General features: G+C 45.4%; 2 protein-coding genes across 2 annotated transcripts in view; one reads left to right on the forward strand and one right to left on the reverse strand.

Moving 5' to 3' along the window:
• adgrg4b (adhesion G protein-coupled receptor G4b) overlaps positions 1-21078 on the forward strand; it is a 30854-nt gene extending 9776 nt beyond the window's left edge. Inside the window, exons 7-30 of the mRNA XM_085798904.1 lie at positions 221-272; positions 1159-1187; positions 1790-1944; positions 2886-3091; positions 3908-3979; positions 4788-4855; positions 4927-4972; positions 5606-5628; positions 6367-6512; positions 6697-6826; positions 7143-7243; positions 9047-9251; positions 10419-10584; positions 11241-11384; positions 11482-11607; positions 11952-11997; positions 12078-12181; positions 12703-12824; positions 13254-13522; positions 14971-15085; positions 16447-16525; positions 18204-18405; positions 19952-20053; positions 20861-21078. Of these exons, the coding sequence (XP_085655030.1) occupies positions 221-272; positions 1159-1187; positions 1790-1944; positions 2886-3091; positions 3908-3979; positions 4788-4855; positions 4927-4972; positions 5606-5628; positions 6367-6512; positions 6697-6826; positions 7143-7243; positions 9047-9251; positions 10419-10584; positions 11241-11384; positions 11482-11607; positions 11952-11997; positions 12078-12181; positions 12703-12824; positions 13254-13522; positions 14971-15085; positions 16447-16525; positions 18204-18405; positions 19952-20053; positions 20861-21078 (2926 nt within the window). The remainder of the gene's footprint in view (positions 1-220; positions 273-1158; positions 1188-1789; positions 1945-2885; positions 3092-3907; positions 3980-4787; positions 4856-4926; positions 4973-5605; positions 5629-6366; positions 6513-6696; positions 6827-7142; positions 7244-9046; positions 9252-10418; positions 10585-11240; positions 11385-11481; positions 11608-11951; positions 11998-12077; positions 12182-12702; positions 12825-13253; positions 13523-14970; positions 15086-16446; positions 16526-18203; positions 18406-19951; positions 20054-20860) is intronic.
• Positions 21079-24501: 3423 nt separating this feature from the next.
• The window catches only part of adad2 (adenosine deaminase domain containing 2), a 28536-nt gene continuing 26330 nt past the window's right edge, over positions 24502-26707 (reverse strand). The window contains exons 9-10 of the mRNA XM_085798906.1: positions 25759-25891; positions 24502-24612 (exon numbers count right to left, since the gene is read on the reverse strand). Coding sequence (XP_085655032.1) covers positions 24502-24612; positions 25759-25891 — 244 coding nt within the window. The remainder of the gene's footprint in view (positions 24613-25758; positions 25892-26707) is intronic.

Below are 26707 nucleotides of genomic sequence, written 5' to 3' on the forward strand. Positions count from 1 at the left end.
ACACTGTGTTCATCAGTTCAACAGTTAATTACATTAAATGACCACCAGAGGGAGCCGATGGGCCAGAACTCATGTTTTTATTACATTAAATAACCGACAGTTCCTCATGTTTTAATTACATTAAATAACCAACACAGTTCCTCATGTTTTAATTACATTAAATAACCAGCAGAGGGAGCCGACGGGCCAGAACTCACACAGTTCCTCATGTTTTCCTCAGGTCCAAACCAGAAGAAGAAAACGCTGTGGAGCCATCACATGAAGACAAACTGGTAAGAAAAGACACGACTGATAAATGAAGAAGGTTGACACAGAGATTATTATCTATGATGTAAAGCAACGACTAATGTTATTAGATGTAGTTGGTCATGTTTCTATACCAGTCATATTAAAGGGATTCTTTACTATTAATGCAAATTAAACAGACTTATTGATGTGGTTATACGACAGAGAGCAGACGCCACCTCTGACCCTCAGCATCTATTAGTTCATTGTTGAGATCAGATGAACATTTGTATATTTATCATGTTGGTAACACTTTATTAGACACGTATCTCTGTAAAACATTATAACTAGACTTATAATGAGTTATAATGCAGTTATAACACTGTATAACTATAGTGATAAACACTCATAAATGATCATAAGACTTTATAACAATAATCATAACACACTATAAAGCATTTTATCATGACTTATAAGCTCAGGTATTATAATACGTTATAACTGTTAGTAACGGCTCAGGTGGAGGTGGCGTCTGTGAACAGTCACCGCGGTAACGCAGTGAGGAGGAATGGAGCGTTACACTGATGCTGCATTCACCTGCAGTCGGGCAGACGGCCGTCGCTAACAAACCAGATGTCATTTTAGTCACAGAAGTCCAGAGAAAGATGGTAAAAACAATACCACATCGCCATGACAACATATTGTCACGTGTGTGTGTTGTTTTGCCTCGTGCTGACGGACCACTTGTTTACATAGAGGCTTGTTTATGTCGTTACGTGCAGCGGCTGTCGTCCGTCTGCCGTCTGCCAGATTTTAGGTGAATGCAGCATGAAAAATATACAACCGCAACGCTAGATGGAGGAATTCCTACACAATGCACCTTTAAGGACATTATTATTGTGTTAAATGTAACGTGTCCCCTCCCCCCCTCAGGAGCGCTGGGTGACGCCCAACATCAACAGGTAACATGAACTCACTTTATGTTCATACCACTGTTCCCTCTCAGGTGTTTTACTGCTCCACCTCTTTGCCCAGAAGACAAAAAAGTTGCACACTCTGTAGCGCAACTAGGATTTAAGTTTTTGCTTGAGAATTATTATTACTGTTCATATCAAGAATGCTTCTGTGCCAAGAGTTGATGACACCAACTTGATGTTTTTTGACATAATTGTTCATATGGCAATAAATGCAAACTCTATTTTGCCAAAACAATATTGTATTTTGTTACTGACCTAGATATGGAGCAGCCTAGGTAATGTTGTCAAAATAATCTGTTATTAATCATTATAGTAATAGCCAGTTGTATTGATATTTGGAGTTGGAGAGGTGAGGCCATAGCACCAGCATGTGGACGTACTGTGTATCCTTAAGCTGTTGCTCACAGTCGCTCCAGCAGCTCATCAGGGGAGTTGAATTTCTGCTCAGGAGTTTTGAAAATTAGAGGGAACATTGGTTCATACATCTCCATGTTTTACAGAATCATCTCTTCACAGTGACACGATGTTACATGACCTGGTCTCCTGTGTGTCCTGTGTATCCTGTATCTCCTGTGTGTCCTGTGCAGGTTTCGCTGTCTGGTCCATGTCAGTGTGATTCCCAGTCTGGACGTGTCGGCGGTGCAGAACCAGATCTACATGAAGCTGAAGAAGCCGTTCCTCCAGACGGAGCCGCTGCTGCAGCTGCTGGCTGACGAAGGCAGCATACACACCACGCCGATAGGTAGGACATGGATCTCTGTGTGTCTGTGTGTGTGTTTAAACTCACTCTACTTGTGTTGTAGTATTTTTTTAATGAAAAATGACATAAAAGCTTGAAAACAACAAGACCAATGAAAAGAAACGTATGCCACCTTTAAAGATCAAGTCAACAATAACCATACTACATTTTTATGTTGTTTTGTGTTGGTTTGAATAGTTAAAGAACAGTTATTTTGTGTCCTTATGTTGTTACATTTCAACACTGCATCACCTCTGCCGACTGCCATCATTGGCCTCCAAACATTACAGCATGCTCTTTAGCACCACTTAATGGATGAGAGTGTGCACTGCAACAGGTTCTGAAGGAGTGCAAGGTGTGAGTGGTGAAACTGGAGATGGGAAGTGAACTATACATGACCCTTATGACACTTTCTGCTGAGCTAGGAGTTTGGGTGCAGTGCAGTTACATAGAATGGCCACCAGGCGAGGACCGAAGGAGCTGCACTCCAATGCACAGAAGTCTATGGCAACATCTCAGAATGAGAATAGGTGAATGGCATGCATTCAGAGAAGATGAATGCCACAGAATAAGGTGCACAGTCAGCAGAGATAAGGCCTCAACAGGAGAGATGGAAAAGTACTGAGACCAGATTACATGTCCAACAGTAAATAAGCCACATTGATGATATGAGTCAGTCGCTCTCTTTGCAGTGCACCTCTGTGCACGAAGTTCTGAACTTTATTTCTCTTATCTTTGTGCCTATGTATGCAACTCGGGTTGTTTTTCTTTTGCTTTGTTCTTAAGTGAAATAAAGACAACTCTACTTGAGATCCATCTTTTCTAGCGTCGTGTTTTGAGTTTTTGAGTTTATTTTACTTTAATGAAGAAGAAAAGTTTAAAGGCCCAAATGTGACAATGTGTTTTTTTCTTCTACACTTGACAATGATGTTGTGTCTCTGCAGAGAACTTCTCTACTGCCACCACCAGTCCTCCATCTCCTGCTCCTCCTCCAGCACCAACTCCTCCTTCCACCTCCTCCCCACCCATCTCCACTGCTGCAGCTGCAACCAGCTACACAACCAGCTACACAACCAGCAGCAACACACCCACCTCCACTGCTGCAGCTGCAACCAGCTACACAACCAGCAGCAACACACCCACCTCCACTGCTGCAGCCACAACCAGCTACACAACCAGCTACACAACCAACAACACACCCACCTCCACTGCTGCAGCCACAACCAGCTACACAACCAGCTACACAACCAACAACACACCCACCTCCACTGCTGCAGCCACAACCAGCTACACAACCAGCTACACAACCAACAACACACCCACCTCCACTGCTGCAGCTGCAACCAGCTACACAACCAGCTACACAACCAACAACACACCCACCTCCACTGCTGCAGCTGCAACCAGCAACAACACAACCAGCAGCACAACCAGCAGCTACACAACCAGCTACACAACCAGCAACAACACAACCAACAACACACCCATCTCCACTGCTGCAGCCACAACCAGCAACAACACAACCAGCAGCACAACCAGCTACACAACCAGCAGCAGCAGCTCAAACATCTCAGGTCAGTGTCTGTCTTCCAGCCAATCACAGCTCTGGTGTCTTCAGAGAGAGGAAACGTTGCTTGTGTGTGGATCTTGATTGATTGATTGATTGATTGATTGATTGATTGATTGATTGATTGATTGATTGATTGATTGATTGAAGTGTTTATTTTGAATATGAACATAAAATAATAAAAAAGAGAATAAGACAAAACATTTAAACATGAGGTATAGAATACATATTCGAAAAGGAGTGAGAAGAAGTAAAACTTACGAACTCCCACCCCCTCTCCTTGTATATGACTGACTAAGATCCTCGTCTAAACATGTCTTATGTTACGAAATCATGAATATAATTTACTTATACACACTAATTATACATACATACAAACAGAGTGTGTTGTGTGCAGAGTTGTACTTCGAGGTGAAGGTGAACGTGTCCATGACCGGGGACTGTGATCCGGAGCAGATCCTCTCCACCTGGGTAACAGACACACACCACAGCCTCCTTCCTCTTTATATACAGAACATAGAATATATAATAATATATAATATAATAGGATTAACCCAGATCCATACTGACCAGGACTCAGGAGTCTATATAACTCATAAAGTATCAGAGTTTATTAAAGCATAAAGAAGAATTATGAAACTGATCATTGATTGAGTGACATCAATATTCAAAATAGTTACAGCAATGATGAGAAGTACTAGCCTGCCCATCCAGACTACATCATGAACATGTCTAGTGTGTCAACGAGCGGTAGACCTCGGCTCAATCCTTTCAAACTGCCTCTGCACCAATAGGGTAGCGCTACGACCAATCAGAGCAAAGAGCAGGATGACGACGTAGATTAAACTTTTCCCATATCCCGTCGGCAAAACACCAAATACATCCTTCTTCTAAATGAACGACTTCAGGTCAGTTTCTGGCTCAACTTTTAAAGAAAATGACAAGTTGAATTCTTTCAAAGTTTGCCAAAGCCATCTATCTTCTCGTCATGTTTTTCCCTGTCGCAAGTCTGTCGTCATGGCGTTAAGCCGCCCAACGACTCTCTAAACAGATAGAGCGCTGTGATTGGTCATCACAAACGGTGTTCCAGACTCAAAAAGTTCCTATGGCTCGTTTCTAGACCCACCTACGGAGCAAAGAGATCTGCTGCTGCTAGGGGGCAGAGAGATTTATAGGATAGAGAAGTAATAAAAACTAAAGTTAACCTTAAACATGTGTCTTTAGTGAGAGATTTGAGATTTGCCTGGTCTCAGATCTCTTGTCTTTAACCGTCTCTCAGCTCAACTCGTCTCTGCCTGACGACATGATGGTGGTGCTGGACTTCCAGCTGCTTCCTAAGACACACAGGTAAACGTCTGTTCACACGAGTCCCTGAGTCTGACGCATGGAAACGAGTCTGAACGTTGATCTGCTCTCAGGTTTCATCATCCTCGGCTGCAGACCAACCTCAGCAGCCTCCACGGAGTAAGTCCAGAACTCTGAGTTTATTTACCAGATATTCACATGTTCATGTTGTGAATTTAGCTGCAGAGTTTTACAGTTTTACAGAGAAAAAACCTAGAATGACCGGGCAGTCGGGCACAGTAATAATAGTTAAAGGGACAACGAGGAGTTTGTATTTGGTTCTAAAAGAGTCTCATATTCATGTGGATGAATCTACGTTACCACTTGTTAATGGTCCCATTTTACATAATATCGTTTTGTCTTTATAGTTATTGTGTTATTATTATTAGTGGTCGACTCGTCCAGCATTTCCTACTTTCGGTTTCCCGGACGCTGCCGCTGATCACTAGTTGGCATCGTTTATGGTGGGAACTACGACGGTATCTGATCGTCTTCAACCTCCGACTTTCATTCTTGATGAATGAAAACATTCTTGGTAAATGTTTTCTCTTTCGTCCGTCTTGCACCGGTCCAAGAATTTCACAGTGCGTGCTGAGGCTCATGGGAAATGTAGTAAAAACACTTCACTTTCTGAAACTCCTGGTTGTCCCTTTAAGTATTACACTGGTAAATGACATGAACAAAAAACATAATGTGGTTAATTAACTCCTTGTATCTTTAACCTGAAGCTGAAAACACCTTTTTTTTCTCCAGATGTTCATATTGAACATCTCCAGGTACGGATCACAGCTCGGCTCCTGAATGTGAAGAGGAGCTCACACACTGAGGGAGAATAAACACACACACACACACACACACATGCACCATGTCTACTATTCTCACCTGCAAGTCATCAATGCACGTATCACTTTATCCATATGCTGAATGAATAACTGAATGTTGGCACTGATTGTGTTACTATTATTGTCTGTCTTGTGTCTATGTGTGGTTGCACTTTAAGGTTTAACTTTTAATCTCGTTGTGCTGTTGTGCAATGACAAATAAATTCTGATTCTGATTCTTTACATGCACTGCAAAAACTCAACATCTTACCAAGAATATTTGTCTTATTTCTAGTCAAAACAAATCTCATTCTACTTAGAATAAGACTCATCACATAAAAAGCAGCTTGTTTTTAGACACTTTTTACTTCTTTCAAACAGATTTTCACTTGAAATAAGTAGAAAAATCTGATAGTGGATCAAGTTTTTCTTTCTTATTACAAGCACAACAAACTTGATTTTTCTACTTATTTCAAGTGAAAATTAGTTTGAAACAAGTGAAAATGATCTAAAAACAAGTTCATTTTTAGGTGATGAGTCTTACTTTAAGTGGAAAGAGATTAGTTTTGACTAGAAATGAGACATTTTGACCAGAAATACGACAAATGTTCTTGGAAAGATGTTGAGTTTTTGCAGTGTCCACCCAGCTGTAGGTTTTTAACCAGCGTGTGTGTCGTGTGTGTGTGTGTGCAGAGTGAGCTGTGTGTTCCAGGTCCAGGTCTTGATGTCTCAGTCAGACTCTCAGCAGACGGAGGAGCAGATACGAGCTCTTCTGCTGTCGCCCTACGACGACGGCTCCGTCACCATAGCAACCGAGGACATAGAGATCAGTCGTATCTGTGAGTGATCCTCGTTCACACGTCGACCTAACCCTAACCCCAACGACCTTTAACCACAGCGGGCTGAGTGTGTGTGTGTGTGTGGTGTGTGTGTGTGTGTGTGCGTGGTGTGTGTGTGTGTGTGTGCGTGTGTGTGTGTTTGTGTGGTGTGTGTGTGTGTGTGTGTGTGTGTGTGTGTGTGTAGTGATCCTGCAGTGTGACCCTGAGTCCCACCAGACCAGACGAGGCCTGTTCCTGTGGCCCGCCACCGCCGGAGGGAAACTGGCCACGCAGCCGTGTCCCCTCAACCCACGCCGCTCCGCCACCAGACTCTGGTGAGAGACACGTGTTTGTTCAAATTAGCTACTTACTGATGATTCAACCAGAAAAATTTAAACGGAAAAACTCAACCAGAAAGACTCAAGCGAAAAAAATATAACCAGAAAGATTCAAGCAGAAAGATTCAGTTAGAATGATTTAAGCAGAAACATTCACCCTGAAAGATTCAAGCTGAAAGATTCCTGTCGTAGACCTGTCTGTGGTCTAGTCTTTATTTATCTGGTCGACTGTACAAACCTGAACATGTATTGTACGTATAACATCCAACCAGAAACATTCATGTGTGTGTGTGTGTGTGTGTGTGTGTGTCAGTAAGCTGTGCCTCAGGACACACTGGATGGCCCCGGAGCTGGACGACTGCCCCCTGGTGGTGGAGACGATCCCGGATCTGGACCACGTCCAGGTCTCAGCCGGTCGGTGTCTCATGGTGACATTAATACTGATCAAACCTAAAGTATCTAAATATGCAGGAAGTCAGTTGAAGACAGTTTTACCAACATTAAATCCATCCATCCATCCATTGTCTACCGCTTCATCCGGGTCCGGGTCGCAGGGAGCCGCGGCTCTACTCCGAGCTCCTCCCGATGTGTAAAGAAAAGGGTTAATGACAGCCACCTTAAAGGCCTGTGGCACGTAGCCTGTGACTAGGGAAAGGGAGGGTATAGAGCTGGTCCAGTGTTCCCCGGGAGGCTGAGGAGTGTGATCCCCGATAGTTGGAACACACCCTCCGGTCCCCCTTTTTGAAGAGAGGGACCACCACCCCGGTCTGCCAGTCCACTTCTCCCAGACCCGAGTTTTTGCTTCCGTGACCGCCCGAGCTGCTGTCCGCTTGGCCTGCCGGTAGTCGGCTGCCTCAGGAGTCCTCCGAGCTAGCCAGGCTCGGTAGGACTCCTTCTTCAGCTTGACGGCATCCCTTACTTCTGGTGTCCACCACCGGGTTCGGGGATTGCCACCGCGACAGGCGCCGGAGAGCTTACGGCCACAGCTCCAGACGGCCGCGTCAACAATGGAAGTGGAGAACATGGTCCATTCGGACTCAATGTCTCCAGCCTCCCTCGGGATCTGGAGGTTTAGAGTTTAGAGTTTATTTATTTAGCACATAAATTTCAATGGTGCAAGGAGGGAACGAAGCCGGTTGGCTTGTACATAGGTAATACATAAACATTAAAAAAAGAGATAAAGTGCATGCATAATCAATGTTATATGAGCAAAAATGAGAGTTGAAGACTTCCCTGACAGGGGATTCTGCCAGATGTTCCCAGCAGACCGTCACGATACGCTTGGGTCTTCCAGGTCTGACCAGATTCCTCCCCTGCCAGCGGATCAACTCACCACCAGGTGGTGATCAGTTGACAGCTCAGCCCCTCTCTTCACCCGAGTGTCCAAGACATACGGCCGGAGGTCAGATGACACGACTAGTCGATCATTGACCTCCGGCCTAGGGTGTCCTGGTGCTACGTGCACTGATGGACACCCTTATGCCTGAACATGGTGTTCGTTATGGACAAACTGTGGCTAGCACAGAAGTCCAATAACAAAACACCACTCGGGTTCAGATCGGGGAGGCCGTTCCTCCCAATCACACCTCTCCAGGTAACACTGTCGCTGCCTAGTGAGCGTTGAAGTCCCCCAGCAGAACGATGGAGTCCCCAGTTGGGGCACTTTCCAGCACCCCTCCCAGGGCCTCCAGGAAGGCCGGGTACTCTGCACTGCTGTTCGGCCCGTAGGCCGAGACAACAGTGAGAGACCTGTCCCCCAGCCTCTCTCAAGGAGTTGGGTTCCAGAGCCCAGACTGTGCGTGGAGGTGAGCCCGACTATCTCTAGCCGCTACCTCTCAGCCTCCCGCACGAGCTCAGGCTCTTTCCCCCCCAGCAAGGTGACATTCCATGTCCCTAAAGCCAGAGTCGTTGTCCGGGGATTGGGTCGATCATGGTCCTTCCTGCGGGTGGTGGGCCGACTGAAAGGCGGGCCCACGTCGCTCCTTCAGGCTGGACCCGGCCACCAGGCGCTGGCCTGCGAGCCCCGACCCCCGGCGACGTAAACTTCCTTGCTGTAACACACTCTACTGTAAATACTGCAGTACTTGTCTCACCACTGCAACAGGAACTGAGCTGTTTCACTAGTTGTAAGAATATCAGTATTTTAACCCTTGACAGTGGCGCTGAGCTTCAGTGAGAAGATGGAGCTGATCCTAGATCATATTGGTCTGTCTCCAGACAACGCTCTGGACGTGGTGCAGATGATGGAGGACTTGCTGAGGAACCGGTCCCGGCTGAGCCACCAGGAGCTGCTCACCATCCTCACCAAGCTGCAGGACCTGGTGGACCGCAGTCCGGTCACGCCGGCCCTGGGCCAGGCCCTCATCAACATCCTGTCTGACATCCTGCAGTCAGACAGCGATCTGCTGCCCTTCACCAACACGTAAGACCTCTAGACCTCTAGACCACCAGATCCCTAGACCTCTAGACCTCTAGACCTCTAGACCACCAGACCCCTAGACCCCTAGACCTCTAGACCACCAGACCCCTAGACCCCTAGACCTCTAGACCCCTAGACCTCTAGACCTCTACACCTCTAGACCTGGGCCAGGCTCTCATCAGCATCCTCTCCGACATCCTGCAGTCAGACAGCGATCTGCTGCCCTTCACCAACACGTAAGACCTCTAGACCACCAGATCCCTAGACCCCTAGACCTCTAGACCACCAGATCCCTAGACCTCTAGACCTCTAGACCACCAGACCACTAGACCTCTAGACCTCTAGACCTCTAGACCCCTAGACCACCAGATCCCTAGACCTCTAGACCCCCAGACCTCTAGACCTGGGCCAGGCGCTCCTCAACATCCTCTCTGACATCCTGCAGTCAGACAGCCATCTTCTGCCCTTCACCAACACGTAAGACCTCTAGACTTGCTGCCCTTCACCAACATGTAAGACCTCTACACCCCTAGACCTCTAGACCTGGGCCAGGCGCTCCTCAACATCCTCTCTGACATCCTGCAGTCAGACAGCCATCTTCTGCCCTTCACCAACACGTAAGACCTCTAGACTTGCTGCCCTTCACCAACATGTAAGACCTCTAGACCTCTAGACCCCCAGACCTCTAGACCTCTAGACTTGCTGCCCTTCACCAACACGTAAGACCTCTAGACCACCAGACCTCTAGACCTGGGCCAGGCGCTCCTCAACATCCTCTCCGACATCCTGCAGTCAGACAGCGACTTGCTGCCCTTCACCAACACGTAAGACCTCTAGACCTCCAGACCTCTAGATCTCTAGACCTAAAATAAATTGTGTGCTATGCTAAGTAATGCATTGCATTGCACTTATTGTACTGCCTGAGTTGTCAATGCTTGTCATGTTGTAGTATTGTGTGTTGGATGTTTGTACATACAGAGTGACGACCAATTTCCCTTCACAGGGATAAATAAAGTAAACCAACCAACCAACCAACCAACCAACCAACCAACCAACCTCTAGACCCCTAGACCCCCAGACCTCTAGACCTCTAGACCCCCAGACCAGCTGAGCTCGTCCTGTTGGAGACGTGATGCGTTCACTGACCGGCTCCCTGTGGTTCCTCCACAGGATTCTGAACATCACCGAGGCCGTGGGCGACCGGATGGTCGGTTACCAGGGCTCCTCCAGCCTGGTGGCTTCGGCCGTGGCCATCTCCGTGGTGGACGTGGCTCCTGGACACTTCAACAGTCTGACGTTCGGAGTCTCATCGGACCCGACTGGCACCAAGCCAGAGGTCGGAACAAGGCTCATATTTATTCAGATCTATGAATAATAGAATATCTATAACACCAGACTGCTTTTGGGTCAATAAATGACGAATGTACAGATCATATTGACACTCACTCTCTAATCTTTATGATCAGATGCTCCAACAAGTATCTGATTATCAATGATAGTGTAATGAAGGAAGGTGTCTTTTCTTCCTAAACGTTTAAATTGTAAATTAGTAAAACAATTAAATCTAAATAGTTGTTGATTATTTTCTAGTCGACAGTCTACCTGGTTAATGAGCTGTTAGACTATAGCTCCTTGTTATCTGGAGCCACATTAATATTCTCTGAAAGAAACTTAAATGGATGTGGTGAAGAAAGACGTAATCAACAGTTACATGACTCTGTGAATCAAAAAGTGAAAGATTCATCTTCATCCAGAGACAGAATCAGTTTCCTCCTTCAGCAGCTTTTATTCAAGGCCGGATCCATCCAACAGAAATATGTTAGATCATCTTGACCCACATTTCAAACTGTCTGAATTAGAATCTGATGAAACTTTGAGCTCCACATTAAAATCAGAGTGAATCTCTGAGATGTAAAGGACTCGTCAGTCAAAGTGTCCTTCAGCTGTCGTTGTCTCTGAGTCTGGGTTAATAAAGTTTTCTTCTCTTTGTAGATCTTTATCAACCAGTATCCGTTTAACGGCACGGTGGCCTTCATCTCTCTGCCCTCGGCGCTGCAGCACAGCTTCCCCCCGGGCAGCCAGGACCAGAACCCCCGGGTCCAGTTCCAGTTCTACGGCATTCCGCTGCTCTTCCAGGTATTTATTCCTCCCAGAGTTCAGCGTGAACGTCGTACCTCGTTTCTGTCTCTGAGCTTCTGCTCCGGTTCTGACCCGATGCTGCTGAACCTTTCAGAGCAGCCAGAAGGGCCGCGCCCTCAACACCTTCGTGGTGTCGGCCAGCGTCACCAACGCCACCGCGCCCATCACGGACCTGGAGGAACACGTCAAGGTCACGCTGCACCACCTGATCCCCAACACGGTGAGACCAGCTCCGATCAGCTGTTTCCCACATTCTGTGTCATAAACTATAAACTGTTTTCTTGTGTGTAACAACATCTCTGTCATTTGTCCGTCCTGGGTGATGATCCCTCCTCTGTTGCTCACCCTGAGCTTTCTCCTGGGTTTCCCTGTTAAAAGGGTTTTCCATGGAGTTTTTCCTCAGTGGATGTGAGGGTCTAAGGACAGAGGATGTTGTTATGATGGGATGTAAAGCCCTTTGAGACAAACTAGTGGTAAAAACGGGCTATACTAATAAAATTGCCTTGCCTTGGCGAGACTTGATGAACCAGTTCAAAACCCTTTTCATCTCCCTCTCTGTTCCAGCTGAACAAAGACGTCCAGTGTGTCTACTGGAACTTCAATAAGAACGGTAGGTGCTGCTCACATCTTCACATCTGTACAAACACATCTGCACAAACCCTGTGATTCTGATCGTGTGTCTCGTGTTAGATGGACACGGGGGCTGGGACGACCACGGCTGCAGGAAACACAACAGCAGCTCCGACTACACAACGTGTCTGTGTGACCATCTCACACACTTCGGAGTTCTTCTGGTACAAAACCTGTTTCTGCTTCGCTGAAGCTCTGGAGTCGTATTCATGAAGCATCTCCAAGACGTTTTAGTCTAAAAGGCTGAGAATCAGTGGAATTTAGTCTCAAATATAATCTATTTATCAACTTCCTCCAGGCTAAGAATCACTGCTACTCCAGAGGTTTCAGAGGCCTCCAGATGTTCAGAGACTTCCACATGTTTCAGAGACCTCCAGAGGTTTCAAAGACCTCCAGATGTTCCAGAGGTTTCAGACAATATCGTTTGGACAGAGCAGGTTTCATCCCTGTCTCTGGTTTAATAAGAGACATCATCTCACCAACAACGTGATGCTGAATTAATGAATAGGAAAGATTAGGAAATTTTATTTAAGATTCATTCCCAATGTAAATATTTAGTATTATTTTGTCAAAATATGTTTGGATATAAATACTGATAAATACTGATGATGTGTGTTATTGTTTCTGTAACGTGTGTGTGTGTTATTGTTACCGTGTGTGTGTTATTGTTACCGTGTGTGTGCAGGACGTCTCCAGGACTCAGGTGGACGCCACCAACGAGCAGATTCTGACCATCATCACCTACGTGGGCTGTGGAGTCTCCTCCCTGTTCTTAGGAGTCACAGTCCTCACCTACACAGTGTTTGAGTAAGAATCCAAACTGTTATAAACAAATAGATATATAAATATACTTTATATTTATTGTTTTATTGTACGTGACTCAGGATGATGAACCTGATGATGGAAACTGAGTCTGCACCGTTAATGAACCTCTGTGTTGAGCTCAGTGGGTTATGAACAGTCTCTGTGAAGCTGATGAGAGGAACGTCAGAGGATGCTGATGATTTTCAGTCAGAATGGGTTCCTGCAGCTGTAATGACTTGAGAAGTCTCACTCCACTGTCTTTGTCTAGCTAGCTGGACTAGTTAGACTTGTTGCGTACGAACTGATGAAGCCCCTTGGACAAGAGGAGAAACGTCTTCCCAGACAAATACAAGTCCAGTTGCCTACGATTCAATTTGCCCAGAAAAGAACGATGACCTGGATGAATAGACTGTTTCCCTCCCCGTCTCTCAGGAAGCTCCGGCGGGACTACCCATCTCAGATCCTGATCAACCTGTCCCTGGCCCTGCTGGGCCTGAACCTGGTGTTCCTGCTCAACTCGTGGCTGGCGTCGTGGGGCGTGCAGGCGCTGTGCGTGGCCGCGGCCGCCGCGCTGCACTACTTCCTGCTGGCCTCCTTCACCTGGATGGGACTGGAGGCCGTCAACATGTACTTCGCCCTCGTCAAGGTCTTCAACGTCTACGTGCCCTCCTACATCCTCAAGTTCTGCGCTCTGGGATGGGGTGAGTCCAGAGTCTGGGACCGGGACCGGGACCGGGACCGGGGAGCAGCTGCTGAGGATCCTCCTGTTAAAGGAGAATTCCGGTCATTTCTGACCCCTAAATTGTTGTCCTGATGGTCACTCAGTGTTGGTTGGAGCAAAAAACGCGACTAAAATTGCTGCAGGCAAACCAGAGTTACCATGGCTACCCGGCGCTAGCGATAGCCACACAACGCTAACCTATGGGGGCAATTCTTTCAACCACAACAAACACTCAGAAAACAATCAGATATCTCTGGTACATGACTGGAATCCTTAGAGACACCACTGAACTCATATAGTGGAGAGTAGAAACAGTAGAAACTTCACTCACCTCAGATAGCCCAACTCTGAAACATCCCAGAAAGACATTACTATCCCATCACAGAGAGAAACTAACACTTTGTCCTTGTTGTGATGATTTCTTTACTAAAATAAACGGTGGAGCAGTGCAGTAGTAATGTCCAGAATATCTCTGACCGTTTATTTGTGTAAAGAATAGGGCCGGGACTTTAACGCGTTAATTACGATTAATTAATTACACAAAAATTAACGCGTTAAAAAAAATTAACGCATTTTAATCGCACTTATTTTGCACCACGGAACGTTTCTCACTGGATGAGTTTCAGGCATACTGATTACACTGGAGCACAATCATCTAACAAGCTGCCGACACTGTTAATATAATACATCCATGCACTGATCACTGCAAGGGAGAGAGGAGGTGAAAAGAGACAACAACACTGTTACCTGTTGTATACTGGCCTCAGGCTGTACCATCTCTAAGAAACCAGTGAGTAACGAGTTAAAGCTATGGTCTACGATTTGGAGCATTGGTAATTATTATTTACATCGTTTATACAGCGATTATGGTCCTGTGGTCCGATATACACGCGGCCCTGCTGAGCTACTGGTCTTCCTCCTCTCCCCGACACACAGCTGATTCCAGCCGCAGCGGTCTCTCTGCACTGCGGCGCCGCGGAGCTCCAGGCCCCGGTCTTTCTGCTCCTCTCCCCCAGACACAGCACCATGTGGCCGGTCACCCAGCGCGAGGAGTCTCCCTGTAGCATGAGGCTGTGCTAACGGCTGCTAATGGCGGCGCTGCTCGTACCAGCGGTCGCCGCGGTCCTGGCACAACGTTTTGTTGCTTAAGCTTATGTATTCAGTCATTCAATGGTATACTAAAATCCATGTGAAAAAAAAAATGCTTCTCACTGTTCTCAGGTGAAATATTTATATGCGATTAATTGCGATTAATTAATTACAAAGCCTCTAATTAATTCGATAAATTTTTTTAATCGAGTCCCGGCCCTAGTAAAGAAATTATCAAACCTAACCTAACCCCCAACACTGGGTGACCATCAGAACAACGATTTAGGGGTAAAAAATGACCGGAATTCTCCTTTAACGCCTGTTGTCCTCTGCCTGCAGGACTTCCTCTGGTCGTCTGCGTCCTGGTCCTCATCGTCAACAGAGACGCCTACGGCAGTCACCTCTACACCGACGGACAGCCCGGCTTCGACTCAGTGGACCACTTCAACAACTTGTGAGTCTCAGGTTCACGGACGACGTCAGATTGTGTTTCAGACGGAACCAGAACCAGTTAGGAAGTCAACCTGGTCCAACTCTGAATCTACAGACACTGGGAAGAAACATACGGTAACACTTTACTGTAATAGGTATTCATAACCATGACATAACAGCTGTCATAACCATCAATGAATACTTCTGACAGCTGTGGTTAAGTGTCATTCGGTAAGTTATGTCACTTTTGATGCAAAGTTGACATTGTTTGAGATGTTTTTGTTCTGACAACTTGACATAATTTTTAAAGTTTGTCCATTAGGTCTGCTATGACAGTTTAAATTGTCTTTATGTCAAGTTCTCATAACAAGGACATCTCAAATAATGTCAACTTTGCATCAAAAGTGACATAACTTACCGAATGACACTTAACCACAGCTGTCAGAAGTATTCATTGATGTTTATGACAGTGTTATGTCATGGTTATGACAGTGTTATGTCAATCTTATGAATACCTATTCAAGTAAAGTGTTACCCACATTTAATATCAGACAAAGATGACCCAAGTAAATATAAAATGCAGTTTTTAAATGATGATTTCATTGATTAAGGGAGAAAGCCTTCCAAACCTGCCTGGTCCTCCTCCTCCCTTGTTAAATCATCAACCAACTAAACCAAATGTTTTGGAAAGCTGAGTTCAGTGTCACTGTCCAGACCCAGACCAGTAGAGTCTAGAACTCCTTTCACTAGAAGCTGTTGGAGTGAAGTGAAGGAGGAGAGATCTCAAACACCAACACATCAGCTGTGATCGAGATGGAAAAACTAAGTCATGGACATCTGTCAGTCTGGAAAGTGTTAGAAAGCCGTTTCTAAAGCTCTGAGACTCGAGCGAACCACAGTGAGAGTCTGTATCGTCTTAAACATTGAAGTGTGACAAATATGCAAAAAGTAATAAATCAGGAAGAGGGCAAATACTTTTACATGACTCTGTATTTAAATTGATCTTATATTGTAAGAACTTTTAAAAAGTCTTGTAAAGCTTTAAAATATAAAATCATTGTTGCGACCAGGAAACAGGATGTTCATCACTCAGCTGCTTGAACTGCTGAGTTTTATTATGACTCTTCAGCTGCGCTGTGATTGGTTGTTTCCTCGTGTCTCCCTCAGCTGCGTTGTGATTGGTTGTTTCCTCGTGTCTCCCTCAGCTGCGTTGTGATTGGTTGTTTCCTCGTGTCTCCCTCAGCTGCGTTGTGATTGGTTGTTTGGTGTCTCCCTCAGCTGCGTTGTGATTGGTTGTTTGGTGTGTCCCTCAGCTGCGTTGTGATTGGTTGTTTGGTGTCTCCCTCAGCTGCGTTGTGATTGGTTGTTTGGTGTGTCCCTCAGCTGCTGGCTGCAGGACAACGTGACCTTCTATGTGTCCGTGGTGGCCTTCGCCGCACTCGTCTTCCTCTTCAATACCGGGGTAAGACAACAACCTCGTCCAGACATCCCATCATTCCCGTCATTCTCATCATTCCCGTCATTCCGATCATTCCCGTCATTCCCATCATTCCGATCATTCCCGTCATTCCCATCATTCCGATCATTCCGATCATTCCCGTCATTCCGGTCATTCTCATCATTCCCATCATTCCCGTCATTCCCATCATTCCGATCATTCCCGTCATTCCCATCATTCCCATCATTCCCATCATTCCCGTCATTCCCATCATTCCGATCATTCCCGTCATTCCCATCATTCCGATCATTCCCATCATTCCCGTCATTCCCATCATCCCGTCATTCCATCATTCCCGTCATTCCCATCATTCCCATCATTCCCGTCATTCCCATCATTCCCGTCATTCCCATCATCCCGTCATCCCCGTCATTCCCATCATTCCCATCATCCCGTCATTCCATCATTCCCGTCATTCCCATCATTCCCATCATCCCGTCATTCCCATCATCCCATCATTCTCATCATCCCATCATTCCCGTCATTCCCATCATTCCCGTCATTCCCATCATCCCGTCATTCCATCATTCCCGTCATTCCCATCATCCCGTCATTCCATCATTCCCGTCATTCCCATCATCCCCGTCATTCCCGTCATTCCATCATCCCGTCATTCCCATCATCCCGTCATTCCATCATTCCCGTCATTCCCATCATCCCGTCATTCCATCATTCCCGTCATTCCCATCATCCCGTCATTCCATCATTCCCGTCATTCCCATCATCCCCGTCATTCCCGTCATTCCATCATCCCGTCATTCCCATCATCCCGTCATTCCATCATTCCCGTCATTCCCATCATCCCGTCATTCCATCATTCCCGTCATTCCCATCATCCCCGTCATTCCCATCATCCCGTCATTCCATCATCCCGTCATTCCCATCATCCCATCATTCTCATCATTCCCATCATTCCCATCATTCTCATCATTCCCGTCATTCCCATCATCCCGTCATTCTCATCATTCCCATCATCCCGTCATTCCCATCATTCTCATCATTCCCATCATTCCCATCATTCCCGTCATTCCCGTCATCCCGTCATTCCCATCATCCCGTCATTCTCATCATTCCCGTCATTCCCATCATCCCGGCATTCCCATCATTCTCATCATTCCCATCATTCTCGTCATTCCCATCATCCCGGCATTCCCATCATTCTCATCATTCCCATCATTCTCGTCATTCCCGGCATTCCCGTCATTCCCATCATTCCCATCATTCCCGTCATTCCCATCATCCCGGCATTCCCATCATTCTCATCATTCCCATCATTCTCGTCATTCCCGGCATTCCCGTCATTCCCATCATTCCCATCATTCCCATCATTCCCGTCATTCCCATCATTCTCATCATTCCTACCATTCTCATCATTCCCGTCATTCCCATCATTCCCATCATTCTCATCATTCTCATCATTCCTGTCATTCCCATCATCCCGTCATTCTCATCATTCCCATCATTCCCGTCATTCCCGTCATCCCGTCATTCCCATCATTCCCATCATTCCCATCATTCTCATCATCCCGTCATCCCCATCATTCCCATCATTCCCATCATTCTCATCATCCCGTCATCCCCATCATTCCCATCATTCCCGTCTTGTTGGATCTCTGATGTTGTCTCTCCGATCCCCGTCCAGGTGTTCGTGGTGGTTCTGGTCCAGATCCGCCACATGCGGGCCAACAGCCCGGCGGGGACTCGCGGCGGACTGGTCCAGGACCTGAGGGGCGTGGCCAGTCTGACGCTGCTGCTGGGACTCAGCTGGACCGCCGGACTCTTCACCTTCGGCCCGGCCCGAGTAGTCCTGCTCTACCTGTTCTCTGGACTCAACTCTCTGCAAGGTCCCAAAGTGTCCTAGTGTGTCCTAGTGTGTCTTACTGTCTTCTACTGTCTCCATCACAGCCTCATTAGTGTCACAATCATAGATATACAGTTATGTTCATAATAAAAATCAACTAACCAGCATATACAGTTGTGTTCATAATAATAACAGTGTGTTCAAAAAGGTGAGTAAACCTCAAAATTCTTCAAATAAATTGTATTTTAAGGAACACAACTGCATTGGGGACACTGCACATTCTATTTCAAACCAAGAAAATTGGAAAAAGTAATTTAATTTGATAATATTTTACAGAAAGTCAAGAAATATAATGTTCAAAAAAATAGCAGTGTTGACATCTTTTTTTTACACGCTTGCTGGTGTGTTTGGGGTCATTTCCTCTTCAGTATACGGCAACATGACTACTTCCAGTATTCTGGTGTACTCAAACTGATCCATGATCTCTTCTGAACAGTGTCTTGAATGACCCATTTTACTCTGTTTTTCAAGGACAAATGCACAGCCAGCAAATGCAGCATCAGTTGCCTTGATCCTTGAATAAGGGCCACCTGTTAAACACCTATTTTTTTTCACATAATCAATGACCTCAATAATTGAACCTGGCACTGTTGTTTTTTTGAACACGCCCCTTTCAGTAAATGACTCAGTTTCACAGAATCAGCAGCATGCACGTCATGCCTGTTGGGTCTGTTGGTTTTCTATACCTTTACTAAACCTTCTAGAAAAAGTTGAAAAAAAAAAAGTTGAAATTCTAACAAAATCAGTGATTTATCTTCCAAGTGACGTCGGACTGCTATTATTTTGAACACAACTGTATATACTGACTAGATGTTCCTAGGCAAACCTATTGAGTGGAATACGTCAATGCGGCGGCCATCTTGGTCAGGGGGAAGCCGTGTCTACTTCCTGCACTAGTCAACAGAGGCAGACGTCTATCAATCATTAAAATCGCCACAACTCACTGAATATTCAACCGATTTTCCAGCCGTTTGGTTTATTATAAATGTCAGACAGATGTTTATGATGGAAATGTTTTATAATTTTTTTAAAAAAATGTATTAAACATACACTTCCATACTCAGACACACACCCACATGCATAAATACACTGAAATGTGTTGTACAGGGTCTGACTGGTCTGACTGCTGGTCAGACGTTTATGTCTATGGTCAGAACCCCCTGACCAAGATGGCCGCGCTATTGATGTAAGCAGAAGGCGCCATCGTGTTTACATCAGTGTGTGTGTGTGTTTGTGTGTCCACTGTTTGCTCACCACACATGCAACAACTCATTTCACATTCATGATTCAACAGGAAGCAGTAGAAAGGGAAAAGCAGACGGAGCTGAATGATGCAACAGATTCACAACAGATTCACCTCCAACTCCTCATTCCACTTTCTGTTTCATCTGAGTGATGCAACACAAACACACAAACACACAAACACACAAACACACAAACACACAAAACGCTCTGTTGAAGGACAAACCCCGTGTATCTGCAGAGGAAACAACACAGACACTAACCTGGTCCTGGTCCTTCCTCTTCAGGCCTCTTCATCTTCCTCTTCCACTGCCTGATGAAGGAGAACGTGAGGAAACAGTGGAGGATTCATCTCTGCTTGGGACGCTTCAGACTGGACGAGTACTCAGGTACGACCCCCGACCCCGACCGCCATGATGTCACTGACCGCCATGATGTCACCGACCGCCATGATCCTGTGCATATTCTCATTTGTTCAGGTCATAGTATTTCAAAGGAGGTTAAATGTAAAGCAACTGGACTTAGTTATTTGTCTAGGAAGACGTTTCACCTTCATCAGTTCATGTAGCATCTGACCAGGCTGGGACTGGTCCAACTATCTGGTGTGGAGACTCACTATTTAACCTCTTGTGTGGGTGTTCACAAGGGTGATGATGTCACTGGTTCCCTTTTGTGCTCCAAGTGCCAACGACAGTCGTTTAAATGACTGTTTTTGATGGAAAGTTGGTTTCGACTTCGTTAGTGCCCTATGTTGTTATAACGACAGTCGTTTAAGTGACTGTCTTTGATGATGGAAAAGTTGGTTTGGACTTCGTTAGTGCCCTATGTTGTTATAACGACAGTCGTTGGAGTCACTTGCCACATGTGAACAGTGGTTGTTCTTTGAGGCTAGATTGTTGAATCTCCTGGGAAGGGATGAAAGGGCAGCATTGTAGATTGGAGATAGGTGGTGTCTCAGGCCACCTCCCCTGGTGAGGGATGGTTTCTCTACTTTTACATAGATGACTTTTAGCATGAACTGATGAAGCCTCTTGGATGAAGGTGAAACGTCTTCCTAGACAAACAACCAAGTCCAGTTGCTTTCCATTGAAAACTCCTTTGAGACCCTCATGATGTCACTAGTCATGATGTCACTGCAGCCATGATGTCACTGCAGTCATGATGTCACTGACTTCCTGTCTCTGTGTCCGGTCCAGACTGGAGCAACTCGGCCTCGGCGGTCGTGGCCAAACCCAGACCGCCGCCCCCCCGGGCCTCGGTGCCGTCCGTCCACTCGGTGAAGTCCAGCTCCACAGAGAGCACCTCGGCCTCATCGGCCTCGTCTGCTTCGTCGGCCTCGTCTGCTTCGTCCGACTGCAGCCAGAGGGACTGGAGCTGCAGGAGACCGGACCTGGGTGAGGACGACAACATCTAGTTCTCCTCAGATCCTCTTCAGTGACGCTGTCGCTGCTCATCAGTCGCTCTGCTGGGACATTATTCTCCTAATGAGTTCTCTGATCCTCCTCTGTTGTTCAGTCATTTAAAGGGATACACCAACATTTTTTTTTTTTGTATCTTGTCTCACTCCTGAGTCCATGACCAGCAGATAGACACCATCCTTTCCACTGTGCGTGCAGTAACCATGGAGATAGAGCCGTATCGCCGTAATTAGCTTAGCTCAAACACTGGAAGTGTATGGGTAGTGTTAGCCTGCCTCCACCTAAAGTCGCTAATTAGCTTAGCTCAAACACTGGAAGTGTATAGGTAGTGTTAGCCTGCCTCCACCTAAAGTCGCTAATTAGCTTAGCTCAAACACTGGAAGTGTATGGGTAGTGTTAGCCTGCCTCCACCTAAAGTCGCTAATTAGCTTAGCTCAAGCACTGGAAGTGTATGGGTAGTGTTAGCCTGCCTCCACCTAAAGTCGCTAATTAGCTTAGCTCAAACACTGGAAGTGTATGGGTAGTGTTAGCCTGCCTCCTACCTAAAGTCGCTAATTAGCTTAGCTCAAACACTGGAAGTGTATGGGTAGTGTTAGCCTGCCTCCACCTAAAGTCGCTAATTAGCTTAGCTCAAACACTGGAAGTGTATGGGTAGTGTTAGCCTGCCTCCACCTAAAGTCATCAGAGAAACTCTTCAGCAACTCTAAACAGAAACCGGCGGGCCGATCTTCGTCTCAGAGCTACAAAACTCTCCGGTAAGGCATCTTGAGCGGTCAAATGCCGCTAACGGGATGAGATCGGTCAAAACGGAGGGTTCAAGCAAAGACGCTTTATTTTGGTTCAAGCTAGCTACATCGAGGGTAGGTTAGCTTCCTATTTCAAAGTAAAAGCACAAATTCTATCGTCATGGTTTTCTGTATGTAAAGGGCAACGGGTGTTTTATTTTGTGAAAGTAACCAGAAGTGCGTTGGTCACAACGGCTAGCTTGAGTAGCGCTGAATTCGTCCCAACAAAATAGTAAACAGCTGGTATTTAGACAAATTAACGACACACTGCTGATCTAAACGGCTACTTTCTCACCTAAACATGTTTGAAATGTGGATAAAGTGAAATATTTACAGAGTTTAGAGCTAAAATGAAATCAGCTTCGGGGCTATTAAAGCTAGCCGTTGTGACCAACGCACTTCCGGTTAACGTTGCTTTCCGTTTTGACCGATCTGGCCCCGTTAGCGGCATTTGACCGCTCAAGATGCCTTACCGGAGAGTTTTGTCAGCTCTGAGACCAAGATCGGCCCGTTTAGAGTTGTTGAAATTGAGTTTCTCTGATGACTTTAGGTGGAGGCAGGCTAACACTACCCATACACTTCCAGTGTTTGAGCTAAGCTAATTAGTGACTTTAGGTGGAGGCAGAATAACACTACCCATAGTCGTTCGGCGTTTTTGAGCTAAGCTAATCAGCTGTGCGCCAGCTCCCTTGTTACTGCACGCACAGTGGAAAGGATGGTGTCTATCTGCTGGTCATGGACTCAGGAGTGAGGCAAGATACTTAAAAAAAAAAATGTTGGCGTATCCCTTGAAAGGAGCAGCTGAAAGGTGTAATTCATCTTGACGACTCGGCCCCTCCCTGACAGACAAAGTGAATGTCACTGCACAGACATGAAATAACCCCTCAGCCTTTTCTTCACCGACATCCAGCAGCTCCATCATCCGTCCCACATCCTTCTAGAAAACTAGGAGCTCTTGTCTTCCGGTAGAAGGTATAGACTCCCTAAATGCAGACTGAATCGTTTTAAATTCTCTTTTGTACCCACCTCCATCAAACTTTTAAACAGCTCTGTAGATGGTGTAACGCTGAGGCCTGGGAGGTGCAGTAACTCTTGTTTTTATTTTTTATCTGGGAGATGTGCAATAACTGATGCTTGTTTGTTTGTTTACTTTTTAATCTTTTTAACCCTTAACTGGGTGTGTCATGAGTGTGTGTGTACATGTCAACTGTCATTTATGTATTTTATGTATATTAAGGCAGCTTTTTTACCACAACAAATTTCCTCTGTGGGACATTAAAGTTTATTCTATTCTATTCTATTCATTCAGAGCCACCACTCATGAGTCTGTCTCTCCTTCAGGTTGTTCACCGGTGTCTCGTTCCCTTACAGGACTCTTTGTGAACTCCCTGTCCCTCCCCACGGCCCCGAGGAGCCCCACGGCCCCGAGGAGCCCCACGGCCCCGGCCCTGGGCCTCCTGCAGCAGCAGAGATGAAGCAGCAGAGATGAAACTGCATCCACACGTCAACATCTGGAGACGAGTGTTTAATTAATTAAAGCTTCATTACATCAACTTGCACACAAAACCGGCGTGTTTTTGTTTTGACTAAATGTTGTAAAAGAGCCTGTGATTATAAAGACATGAGTGGTTGCATCAGTTCCAAGGAGGAGTCGGTTGCCAAGCAACTGGTGAGTGGAGCCATGGTGACAATGAACCACGGTAACCACATGAAACAATAACAACATGTTCAATTTAAGAGACGACACGATGAGTCTGTCTGGCTCCTTCATCATCGTCATCATCATCACCTCTGACCTCACACATTAACCTACTGTAGCCTACAGACCATAATGTTACTGTGATACAGAACTAATGCTGTGTTAAAGGGATAGTTCAACATTTTGTCAAATTGGCCCATTGCCATAATCCCTATAGTCATAGCAGTAGGTTCGTTACCTTTAATTGTCGGTGCAAGCTATTTTTAGAACGGCGGAGCAGAGCCGTGAGCTGCTCAGAGCTACGCTACGGAGGCTCATTATGGGATTTCTTGGTTTCCCTCATCATCAAACTCATCAAATACACAATCCAACAACTCCACAACGCTCTGGTGGACAAGTTGTGAGCTGCACATTCACCACGCTATGAGATAATAACACAACGTTACCACACAGAGTTGTTTTAGAGGGAAATACAGAGACTGTTGATGAAAAACTGTCCCTGAAGGCAACGTGCATCAGCGGTTTTACATGAATTTCCCTCTAAAACAACTCTGTGTGGTAACGTTGTGTTATTATCTCATAGCGTGGTGAATCGAACCAAACTGCTATGACTATAGGGATTATGGCAATGGGCCAATTTGACTAAATGTTGAACTATCCCTTTAACTAAACTGATGAAGTGATGCGTTTCCTCCTCGCTGCAACAGTCTGGTGTTTCTCCATCTTTACAACAAGTACCCCCCCCTGCTCATTCAAACTCTCATCTCCACTGTGCTGAACAACAGAAAGCTTTTCTTTATTCTTTTCTCCAAACATCCACACAAACTGAAAACAGCAGCGAAGTCGCGCGTTAAACTAAAGCAGAGCCACCGATCTGATAAAAGGTGATAAAGAGTCAAACACAACGTGAACAGAACGTGAACAGGTTCGATTCCTCAGGCGCTGAAACAGTCGACCAGCTTCTTGGGCTCCCAGGGACCAGCATGGACCTTCAGGAACTGCTCCCGGACCAGGTCCTTCACCGTCTGGTAGATGCCCGCCTCGGCCTGGTGGGAACAGACCACACCTGACAGGTTTACACCGCAAAACTCAAACCTTTCCAAGAATATTTGTCCTTTTTCTAATCAAAATGTCTCATTTCTAGTCAAAACTAATCTCTTTCCACTTAAAATGAGACTCATCACCGAAAAATTAACTTGTTTTTAGATCATTTTCACTTGTTTCAAACTAATTTTCACTTGAAATAAGTAGAAAAATCTGCCAGTGAAAGCAAGTTTTTTGTGTTTGTAATAAGAAAGAAAAACTTGCTCCACTATCAGATTTTTCTACTTATTTCAAGTAAAAAAAAATGCTTGAAAGAAGTAAAAAGTGTCTAAAAGCTTTTTATGTGATGAGTCTTATTTTGACTAGAAATAAGACAAATATTCTTGGTAAGATATTGGAGTTTTTGCAGTGTAGTGTTACAGCTCTCACACAGACAGACAGACACACACAGACACACAACAGACACACAACAGACCACACCTGACAGGGTTACACTGCAAAAACCCAACCTTTTACAACAATATTCGTCCTTTTTCTTGTCAAAATGTCTCATTTCTAGTCACAACTAAACTCTTTACACTTAAAATAAGACTCATTGTTGTATCCTTTGTTCATTATTGTTTATTTAGATTCTAATTCATGATTTACATTCATATAGCTTAAATATATTACCGTAGATGGATCATATTAAAATACAGAGTAAAAGTAAAGTTATTTCCATACATGATTTCTATATTACTGTAATGTTGCACATTTAGACCACAAGGGGGCGTTCTATTTGTTTGATAGTGCTGCATAAGCTGCAGTTGGTTCCCACACTCATCACCTAAAAATGAACTTGTTTTTAGATCATTTTCACTTGTTTCAAACTAATTTTCACTTGAAATAAGTAGAAAAATCTGCCAGTGAAAGCAAGTTTTTTGTGCTTGTAATAAGAAAGAAAAACTTGCTCCACTATCAGATTTTTCTACTTATTTCAAGTGAAAATCTGCTTGAAAGAAGTAAAAAGTGTCTAAAAACAAGCTGCTTTTAATGTGATGAGTCTTATTTTGACTAGAAATAAGACAAATATTCTTGGTAAGATATTTGAGTTTTTGCAGTGTAGTGTTGCAGCTCTCACACACACACACAGACAGACAGACACACACCTTGACGCTGTGGTAGGTGGGCAGCTCCAGCAGGTAGCTGTGTCCTCCGGCCTCGGCCACCTTACGGAAGTACGAGTAGAGCGCTCTCTTACACAGTCTGGAGGAGAAGCCTGGACCGCTGACCGACGGAGAGCTGCACACACACACACACACACGATCAGCTCAACGTCACACACTGTGTTCACACTGTTACACTGGATAAATTAACTTTAAAAGAGACATAATGTTCTGTCTCTTCTCCACAGATTAAACCAGATTAAACCAGATTAAACCAGTTCCCAGCTTCTTAAAGTCCTGTCTCTTCTGCTTCGGTCCAAACATCACAGCTCTCTCTGGTTTCACTAGGTGCGTTTACTTGGGTCCAAAAATCCTGTTTACAATCAGATTAAGAGGTCAATCAGATTCTAAATGTCTCATGTAAACACCGTACCGGACCCCATTCACTAGGGATGGGTCTTTTTGTCGACAAATCGACAAAAAATCGACACATGCTCCCCTCGACAAAAAAAATGGAGTGTCGAAATGTCGAGGGGGCGGGGCTTGTGGGATTTCCATGTGTAAATTGCATTTTGTCTTTCAATATTTCCTATTCAAATAAACAGCAGAAATTGCCACTTTTCCCCTAATGAAATAAAATATTTTAAATAAAACAAATCCACTTTTTCTAAATGGGATAGCTACTTGACCCTCATTCTGCTTCACATGTGACGGGAGCGTGCACGCTGCATGCTGACAGGCGACAGAGTCCAGAGGTCAGCTGTCCGGGCTCCCTGCAGTCTAGGTGATGGTGCTGTTGATGACGAGTCCGGCTCCGCAAAAAGGGCAAAACCATGGGCAAAAAGGGCAAAACCATCGGCAAAACAGGTGGATGCCATGGTTGCATTCTTCGTAGAGGACCGCGGACATGCACGGAAGAAAAAAAAAGAAAAGAAACCGAATGCGTGCTGCC

The sequence above is a fragment of the Trachurus japonicus genome, chromosome 14, assembly GCF_045865225.1.
Source record: "Trachurus japonicus isolate A0001 chromosome 14, Traja_1.0".
Taxonomy (NCBI): Eukaryota; Metazoa; Chordata; class Actinopteri; order Carangiformes; family Carangidae; genus Trachurus; species Trachurus japonicus.